At 42.5% G+C, this 10,402-nt stretch overlaps 1 protein-coding gene across 1 annotated transcript; it reads left to right on the plus strand.

Annotated features, from left to right (window-relative positions):
- Nucleotides 1-2,451: 2,451 nt before the first annotated feature.
- LOC121876810 (glycoprotein-N-acetylgalactosamine 3-beta-galactosyltransferase 1-like) lies at nt 2,452-7,431 on the plus strand. The gene is made up of 8 exons (XM_042382226.1): nt 2,452-2,594; nt 3,307-3,488; nt 3,877-4,068; nt 4,524-4,765; nt 5,408-5,575; nt 6,282-6,402; nt 6,727-6,884; nt 7,196-7,431. Exons 1-8 carry the CDS (start codon nt 2,467-2,469, stop codon nt 7,322-7,324), a joined length of 1,320 nt encoding a protein of 439 aa, XP_042238160.1. The 5' UTR covers nt 2,452-2,466; the 3' UTR covers nt 7,325-7,431.
- The last annotated feature ends 2,971 nt before the right edge of the window (nt 7,432-10,402 follow it).

Raw genomic sequence — 10,402 nt, forward strand, 5'->3', positions numbered from 1 at the left:
CACCGCTACTGTATCAGAGAAACTCACTGTTCCAGACCCACACGACCCAGTTAAAACCACTGTACAATGTACAGTACAGTACTGTTTTGTAAATAAATAAAATAATGTACTGTATACTACAACTGTACTTGTATATACTGTACTGTACTTGCCAGCAGATGCTGTCTTCTTGAGCTAGTGATGCAGGCAGGCCAAATGGTGATATGATACATGATGGCCTGCCTTTGTCCTGTACCAGGTGTTGCTAACTGCCACTCTCCTCTACCTCCATGTAGAATGGATTGTACACACACACACTGTATACCATACAACACCTTCTACACACTAGCATACACTGTCCACTGTTATATACAGTACTGTACATATGGTACTTTCACACTTTTTGAATGTATGCATACAGGGTAATCACTCTTTATTTCTTAACACTGCTTTAAAGGTATTCCTGGCTGATTATATGCTGATACAGTGATGTACAATACTGCACAATACAGATTGTATGCAAAACAGCAGTGAGCGAACAAACAAGTTTAAACAATGGCAGCAGACAATGAACCATGAGTGAAGAGTTTGAGGAGATAAACTGTGGGATACATTGGACAATCATAGGCATCCCAAGCATTCACATGACAGAGGCGACCAATTGTAGCTAACGAGCACTTTTCAGCCTACCCATCCACATACCCGGCACAGGTTCCTGCTTTGGAAACACGATTCAATCTTGAAAATTCGTTCCCATGTCTGGAACGGAGAGATTTTCTCAAAAATTTCCGGAAATGTGCATAATGCAAAACCAGAAATTCATTTCCCATGGCCGAAATTGAAAAATTTTCCCGGAATTAAAAACAAAGAAGAAGCGATTGGAGAGTTCTGGAGATCGAAGATTCCGGCTTCACTGTTTCTCACTTTTACTTTTTTACTTTTATCCTCTTCGCCACTGATCGGCTTGTTAGCCGCTTGGGCGATCGGTCACGTCTCTGATTACTTTTCCTTTTCATTTATCTTTTTCACCAAAAGATTGGCTCGCTCGCCGCCCGGGCGATCGGTCACGTCTCTCACGCACTGTTGGCAAATACTGGGCATGCACCGGCTCCTGAATGTACCTGAACCCGCTCCAGTGTTGGTCAAGTCTTGTCTTGAAAGAGCTCACACTCGGTGCCGTCACAACACTCTCTGGTAGATTGTTCCAAGAGTTTACAACCCTCACGGTTTTCTGGACTTGCGGCTTCTTCAATCTTGAGCTGTGACCCCTTGTGGGGCGAGCGTCCGCCAGCTCCAAGTACACGTAAGGACACTACTGCTCACCAACTACCTTTTCCTATCAGTCATTTTCTTCCTTTTTCTCCTTCTCCTCCCCCCATCTACTCCCTTCCCCTATTTTTCACATGCAAGTTCTCTTATCCTAGTCCTTTCCCCCTTTTCCTCCTGCACTATATGTTAATAAAGAAATGAAAATACAACTACGTATAAGTATTTTCATTAACCATAAACCTTACTCAGTATACAGTTGTCTCTAAGAACATATACTGAACTATTTTTATAAGGAAAACTAGATGAAATACATGACAACAGATATAAAGTTAGATTAACTGAAGGGTTTAAGAACACCAGCATGATCTAGGTAAGTGACCCCGACAATATATACCATTTTCTTTTTTGCGTTATAGAAGTGGTTTTATGGATAACTATATTAAATATATTTTACAAATTATAACGTAAACACACTACAATATATAATTTTTTAAATATTTATTAACAATACTGTTAAGTAGGAAATACAAAACGAAGTATAAAGACGTAAATAGAAGAAAAAGTAGTCATATTAGAGGAAAATATTGCAATAGTTTAATTATGGAAAGTTGGCCCCCTTAATTCCCAACATGATAGTGATGGAAAACTGACCATTTCAAAGTAAGGAAGGGTTTAATGGAGAGGTGGAGCTGCAGTTAGTAGTCACGATGAAAAAACCGGCGGTAAATTTGAATAAAGAGATGAATACTCCATGGCAGTACTATACAGCGGGGATGGGTCACTGAGAAAGTGTAGCACGTCACAGAGGTCTGGGGATGGCAGGTGAGCGGCGAATGGTGGGTTGGAGAATGCTTCAGCCATACAAATTGTTCCAACAGTTCTAGGGTTAGTCAGTAATCATCCTTTCTAACCACAACTCCAAACTCAGCATACGTAGCTTACCAGGCTGAGAACACCTTGGGCATGATAAACATCACTGCTTCATGTTGTCAGGCGTTGTATTGGGTTAAGGTGCGTATAGCGAGCTGGTGGTTTTGTTTTGTTTGTTAGTGTCGTGGCCTTAACTTGGTGGTCTAGGAATTTTTTTGTAATTTCGTCAGATAAAAGTAAATGTACGGATTTTCATGGAAGTTGAAGTAATGTAGATGACTGTAAGGATAAAGAAATATTTTCACGAAGAGGGGAAATATACCAATGAATACACATTAAGTAGGGAATATGGACCAGCACAATTTTACCGCTGAGAAAGTGTTGTGGCGGTGGAATGTAGGTCTGCCACCTGCTGGAGTACAGTATCCGCACCGCCAGGCGCCGGCACAACCAGTAACCACGCGCACACTCCACAGGTCAGTCACACTCCTGCCTTCCTCACTCTTGTTTCATCAAATCTAATCTCTTCTTCTTCAAGGTTTAAGAGGTTCTTTGTGCTGCTTCCTCTGCATTACTTTATGATCTGAGTTTAGGGAAGTGTCCCAAAAGATTGGATCCTCTGGTGTTTTTGTTTTCCTCGTTGTTTATACATAATAATTTTGTTAGCTGCCAAATTCAGAGCCTCTATACATATATTCTGAAATGTTATCTGGTCATGTGTTTTATTATTTTCACCTTCGTCTGATCTGACGGACTCCCGGGGGCTCCATACAGCTCCTACGCTCGAGACGATCCTGGTGTTCCACTCCTCCCATACAGTTCTTCCCGTAATCTGTTTATTTATTCATTCATTTTAATGTTCCTCAAAAAATTTATGTTAAAATAAGTCTTCCGTAGTGTGTAGGTTTACCGCTTGGGGTGTGTGAGTGATGGTGCCAATTTCTGCAATGTTTTATATTTCTTAATCTGCGTGAAGAAATTTGTTTACCCATTCAGGCTGATTAAATGTGGTTAGAGTTATTTAAGTAAGAAATCATTGGCTGTTAGTTTAGTAGAGTTTTCTAAGATACCACTGGCTGTTGTATATCAATTATTATGCAAGCATCTAGCATTGTTCACTCATAGAGGCCTGGTAACACTAGCGACACACTCCTCGAGATTACTGATGTGTTGGAGACGTGTTGACAGGGTGTGCGCTGGGAAGATGAGTGTAAGAGAGGCGGCGGGGTGTGTTGTCCGCGGGGGTGTGCTTCACTGCCTCCTCACCCTGATGGCAGGCTTCGTGTTGGGGCTCACCTTGGCTCTCCTCCACTTCACCTCCCTCTCCCTCTCCACCACCTACCACCTTCCACCCTCACGCCTCCCTTTAGGTGAGTATCGCGCTCCTCACAGCTCTCATCAGCTGATATTACCAGACGTTAACACTTGTTTAGCGAAATTATTAAGCTTTATCATTTTATAAACACCTGCAAGTACTATCCTATGAATGACTGTACATAACACAGTAACATGTTAGATGTGATTCATCAGTGGCAGAAAACTCTGTACATTTTACAATGGAGCCTTAGTGCTGAGCTGCTACCAATGATTACTTATATAAACGTCTTACAGGCAGTTTTGTGGTAGTTTCTGAGTGTGTGGTCCTGTACCCCATCTTCACCATTGTAGAACGATATTTCCCTGTAACCATCGGTCACGGAATATATAGTATCTGCTGTATATCCTCACCAAACACTACACTGACGTCACTATTGTCAGGAGAGTGGTGGGGCGGCCTCCAGGAAGACAACGTTCTCCTTTCTCCTCCTCATCCCTCCCTTCTTCCGGACGCTGCTCCTCGTGGGTCATCCTCCAGTCCACCCTCGGCACCGCTCCACACCACCAAACAAAACATGTCTAGCCACACGGGTGACCTGCCGCCCACACGCTCTGGCCCCGGAAAGAAATGTTGTGAGTATAGATTCTTCGTTTATGCCAAGGCTGTACTGCACTATATAGAAATACAACCTGACTAATGTGAAGTCTTGAAACGATTTGACCATAGAGGGACTACCGGGCAATAAAATGAAATATTGAACATTACAATAAAACACAAACATTATGATCACTAAATACAAATTCGAATTAAACAAAGGTCCGAGTTAATTGATTGACAGAACAAGTTTAAAATTACTAGATTATTCTGTCAATTAAGAGCACAATTGAGAATGATACCACTGTGCTAAGTCTGGGAGATAAGGTTAGTTCAGTAGTCTCTAATGATGCTAATTTATATTTCTACTTGAGTAACTTTTTCCCAAGTAACAGTAGGTTCATTTGAAGAGCATTTTCCAGCAGTGAATGGTTGTAGCTCGACTCTAAGATAACCGCTGTATTATAAGTGTTCATCCGCTGTGTGGTGTTAGATGGAAGCGTGGCTGAGCAGCTGATGGAGAGAGTGCGAGTGTTGTGTCTGGTGGTGACCTACCCGCTCCACCATACTACACACGCCATCCACATATACCACACATGGGGCCGTCGCTGCACCAAGATCCTCTTTGTCACTAATGCAGAAGAGGAGGATGATGAGCCGGGTGATGAGGAATTACCCTTGTTAACTGTGCCTCATGCCTCCAGGGGGCGTGATGGGCTATGGAACAAAACCAGGGTAAGTTTACTCAAAAGCTCCTCAGTGTTTTATGAGTGGCAAGGGATGGGAGACGTGAGCTTCTCCTTCACTATGCTAGACGTGGAGGTGTGAAGCACGAGGTTGGAGTTTATAAGGTTTATCCCAATGGTCGGCATTACACACACGCACACACACACACACACACACACACACACACACACACACACACACACACACACACAAATAGAAGGGTTATCAATAAACTCGATCCCATGAGATAAAAATATGATATTGCGATGTTTGGAGATGGTCATGTGGTAGAGGAAGCTCGTGGAAGGTATAGTGATTATAACAAGTGATGATAAACATTGGTGTTTTGGACAGATGGGAACGGGGCAATATCGTTACATAAGTATCTCTCTGCTTGACGTAGATTTAATGCCATCATCTTCACAGTGAAACAATAGCCTTCCTGCACCTAAGGATGTCATGAGATTGGTGTTGAACCCATAAGTGCAGGAGCAACACGTCCACCAAGGTAACCAAACACATAGTGTAGGTTTTGGTAATCTCTCTGAAGATCAATGTGGTCTGAGTAAAAGAGTTAGTTGTCCGTAGTACCTCATATTTCCCCATAATTTGTTTAATAAGACTTAATTTTTCTCCCCCTGTTGCGTGTAGGATTCATTCCGTCACGCTTACCTTCACTATCTGGATGACTTTGAGTGGTTTGTGAAGGCTGATGACGACACTTATCTCATCCTGGAGAACCTTCGCTATTGGCTGCACGACAAGGACCCCGAAACACCGCTCTACTATGGCTGTCACTTTGAAAACATTGTTCCCAAGGTCAGTACTTTAAGTCCCAATGAAAAAGTAAACTATATTTGTTTGTAATATTACGTAAACATATATTTTCTTATTTTACTTTTTACTTAATAATTTTAAACTTCTTTGAATTGATGAAATATTAAAGCATTTATATTTCTGTGGTGCAGTACGATAATTTCCCCCACTTTCTCAAACACCTGACTCCCTCCGCACTCCAGGCCACCCTATATATCTGACCCACAATACATCCAGGCCTCTGTTGTCTCTAAACACTTAATGAGGTTGCAATAATATTAGTCTAAACAAAAACACTGAGAAGCTAAACGAAAACTAACTCTGTATTCACCACGATACTTAATTTGTTTGTCTAATTAATTGACCAATAACTATACAGTATTTTACCATATGCCAAGGCCGCATCATATTGTGTTCTCAAACAAATAAAGGCCCTATTCATCATCATCATCCCCATAACCACTATTTTAGGGGAATTTTTCGTCTCTCAAGTTCCATCAGGTAACGACGACTAACCCAAGCAAGTGCAGCTGTAGAGACTAGGATACTACACCACACATAGGGACCTCATGGTGACAGTAAGATCCATGAGTTATGTACATTTTCTCTCCTAAATAACAGATCCAGGGTTAAAATGTCTTTTACTTTATACCCCCTAGTAACTCACCATAACTGTCTCGCCACTGTGGTATAAATATTTTCTCCTCAGGGTTACATGAGCGGGGGTGCCGGCTACGTCCTCAGCCGGGGTGCTCTTCAAGCCTTTGTACAAGCTGGCCTGAGGAATAACACGCTGGCCCACTCCCAGGGTGCTGAGGACGTCCAGATGGGTAATGTAGTCACCTTAGTCATGTCTTAGTTCTTCTTGGTGTTTTATTTTCTCCCATCAAACAGTTGGCAGTATCATAAAAGACATTCTTCTTTTGTTTCTCTGTTCTTGTACATGGAAGGCGCCATGGGTAACGGTGGCATCTTGTATCGTGTTTTACAGCAGGAGAAACAAATGATTTATTATTGTGTAATTTCATAATAACTAATTCGTTACAAATCTTACCAACAGCTTTTATACACACTCCCTCATAATGGTTTGTTTATTTAGGGAAAAAAAAGCTTGACTGCAGGAACCTAACATCAGTATTTTGTTTGTACTCCAGGGCGCTTTATGGCAGCTGCTGGGGTTCATCCTGGGGACTCAAGGGATGGGAATGGTAGGCCCAGGTTCTTCCCCTTTGTTCCCTCCGATGTATTAGTGCCTAAGGCTAAATCGTTTGACTTCTGGTATTGGCAGAATCTTGCACACGATCATGAGCAGGTGAGTGAGCCCCGTAGTACCGCTTCTTCTTCTTCTTCTTCCCCTTCGTCTTCTTCTTCCTCTTCGTCTTCTTCTTCTTCTCCTCCTACTCCTCTTTTGACTATTCCTCTTCATTCATCTTCTCCTGCTTATGTTCTTTCCCTATTCCTTCAATTCCTTACTCTTTATCCTCTCCTCCTCTTCCCTACTCCTCTCCCCCTCCATCTTCTCCTCACTCCATCATCATCTCCTCCGACTCCAGTTTTTGGTATATCTCTACAGTATTAATGTCATCCCTGTAGTCTTGAACAACTCCACATTTTCTTTTCCAGGGTTTTGAGTGCTGTAGTGAGACCACCATATCGTTCCACTACGTCTCCAAGACTCTGCTTTATACCCTCGAGTTCTTTATATATCGTTTAAAGGCCTTTGGACTCGGGATGGCTACTGGTGACTGCTGAAGGAGAGACTACTGAATCTATGGAATCTCAGGGACTTGAACCTACACAAGGCTCAGATGGGTAAAAAAATGTAATTATATATTATTAAATGTATCACCTAACTTAAAGAGTAGTTTTATCCGCTTTTCCTTGACCGCCAGCATTACATTTACCATTCTTTAGGTGACTGTAGAGTAGGAATACTGTGGCAACCTGTACCGTCGTTCATGAAGGTAACGTAGTCAGTCTAGTGTAGTAGTTCAAGGATAATAGCAGCCTCGATGCTTCTACAAACGTGTTAATGTTAATGGACTAAGAGAATGGAATACAGACTCAGTTCCATACATGCAGCAGCAGGTGGGTTTACGAGAGAAGTAATTAGACGTCATTCTCAGGCTATACCTTATACTCTCCTTCTTCGCCTGGACCGTGTATGGACTCTACGTGGAGGATCAATATAATAATAATAATTTTACAGAACAACTATAAATTTCTCTCTCAATATTTGGCATAAGGTACAGGGTATAATGAACAAAGTCTAAAGCTGCTGCCGACATCCCGCCGCGCCACAGCTCACCTCCAACCTCCAAAAAAGAGATATAACAGCCAAGCGCCTTTAACTGCCTCCAACAGCTACTAACTGACCAGCCACCAGCTTTACCCCCACATTACTCAGCACGAGTAATCGACATCCTTGGTGTTTCCCCTCTCACCCTGCAATGAAGCACTTATGTACCCTACTCTGCCAGACGAACAGACTCCCGCTCTCTGCTTAAACTGGTGCTACCCCCCCGTCCCCTCTCTCTCTCTCTCTCTCTCTCTCTCTCTCTCTCTCTCTCTCTGTGGGTTAATCAGGGCGGCCAGAGCAGGTGGGCGGCTTAGCCTTCTTTAGGAGTGACCATCTTCTCAACATGGTAATAAAGGCTTGTCTGTCCGTGCAGGTGTAAGGGGAGGGGCATCAACACCCCTCCACCCACCCCCCGGGACGTGCAGGATGGGGTGGCAGGTAGACCGAGAAGGTAAACACAACGCCCGCATTAGGTGAACACAACGCCCACATTATAATGTAGGCGTTGAGAGTGAGATAATTATCTCACTCTCAAGATTAAAGTTTTTTATTATCAATACATAAATAGACTTTCATAGTTCTGGTGAGACATACAAGGAAAAGATATGAGAGCGGTGTTGTGTTGTGTTGTGTTGTGTTGCCGAAGGATAGCTCACCCACCTCTCCTGTACAACACAACTCGTCACTGTGAACTTAATATTGTTGAGGACGATGACGGACGATGACGGACGATGACGGACGATGAAAACAACAACAAACACGACGACAACGACAGTACTTTGCTAAATAATGACAAAAAATATATTAAAAAAAAGTTACAGGAAAATAAGGACAATTTGGCAAGACGACCACACGAAGACATGATAAACCCAACGTGGTGGTCCTCGACTCAAGGACTAGCGTGGTGGTCCTCGATTCTGGCTCACTAGACACATGGTAAAGATTAGTTCCATGCAAAGACACGCCAAACACATTCGTACAGTGTGTGTGTGTGTGTGTGTGTGTGTGTGTGTGTGTGTGTGTGTGTGTGTGTGTGTGTGTGTAAACGCTGTCTCACATCATCAGTTAGGGAGGGAACATTTTTACATAAGACTCCCATATGAATGCGACTTCAAAAGGTGATCCATTATACGAACAGGAAAATATATATATATACGCAAATGAAAAAAAAAAAAACTAAAAGGAGTTACTGTTCGTGGAAGTGTTGATATATAAGCGTATGATAATTCTTGGTATCCTATCTCGTGCGTCGTTTACGGGGGGTCATAAAATTTACATAGTGATTATAATCTACGCTAATTGTGGCGTATCTCTGACGTCATCACCGCCTAGCCGTTCCTAGTAACTCCAACCAAACATCAGCTGTGTGACGTAACCATTGCGGACCATCTGTATTATGTAACTGAATTATAAATAGACAAACAATTAAATTATAAGAATATTTACTACATATACAAACTGCTTACACACGAATAATAAAGTTAAATAAGCATAATATTGAGGAAATATGAACACTGCTTACATACGGACATACAGATAAATATAATCCACATTTAATAAGTCTCAAGGCCACTACGAACCTCCACACATATATGACTTTACCAGGAAGTAACTACATCAATCAACGTGTCATCCTAATGCCTGAGGGTTGGAGAATACGGCCCACAACTCCAAATATATTCGACGTGTTTACCGATCCTCCCAGAAGCTGTATATCTCAGGGCATGTCTCCAGCCTAGTCTATCCCCTAACCTAACCTAACCTAACCTAACGCTGCTTGGGGTGGGATGTTAGGGTAGGGTAGGTTAGGTTAGGATAGGTTCGATTGGGTGAAACTCAGGTGTGTTGGGTTAGCAATAAACATAAGGTCTAGTACAACAACTAAGGCCTTCTCCTCCAACACTACCAACAACAACAACAACAACACTACCAACACTACCAACAACAACAACAACAACAACAACACTACCAATAACAACATCGATAATGGCACTGTCTGCTTCGCTCTATCTCACAACATCCTGGGGTTAATGTCACGCCTTAACCCCTTGACTACGAGTGCCACAATTTCTTGAGTACAAAGAAATAGCTCAGTAAGATATATGTTACCCTTTGAGTATAATTCCCTGAGTACAATGCATTAATACTCAATGGAATCAATTACCGTACTCAAGAGGTTAAAATTATCGTACTCAAGGGATTAAACCATCGTACTCAAGGGGTTAAATCATCGTACTCCGAGAAAATTATCCCACCCACTCACCCACCCCTGATGTAAACCGTAAATATACACCTGTTAATTAGCTCACCTTAGCAAGTCTCTCCTAAGGTGAGGGGCATGTGGTAGGGTTGGGGGGAGGGGGGGCAGGTTCTGCTTGCCTCGTCTACCGCTCACTAAGAGCTCTGATCGCTGCCACACTGACTTCTAATAATGTTTTATCACACTGCGTTCCTGAAACTGTTCAATAGGTCAGACTTTACCTGTTTTAATTGGTTACCTGATCGAATGGGTCCCCCACTACTGGCACCTC

Source organism: Homarus americanus, unplaced genomic scaffold, assembly GCF_018991925.1.
Source record: "Homarus americanus isolate GMGI-L3 unplaced genomic scaffold, GMGI_Hamer_2.0 scaffold50281, whole genome shotgun sequence".
NCBI classification, from domain to species: Eukaryota; Metazoa; Arthropoda; class Malacostraca; order Decapoda; family Nephropidae; genus Homarus; species Homarus americanus.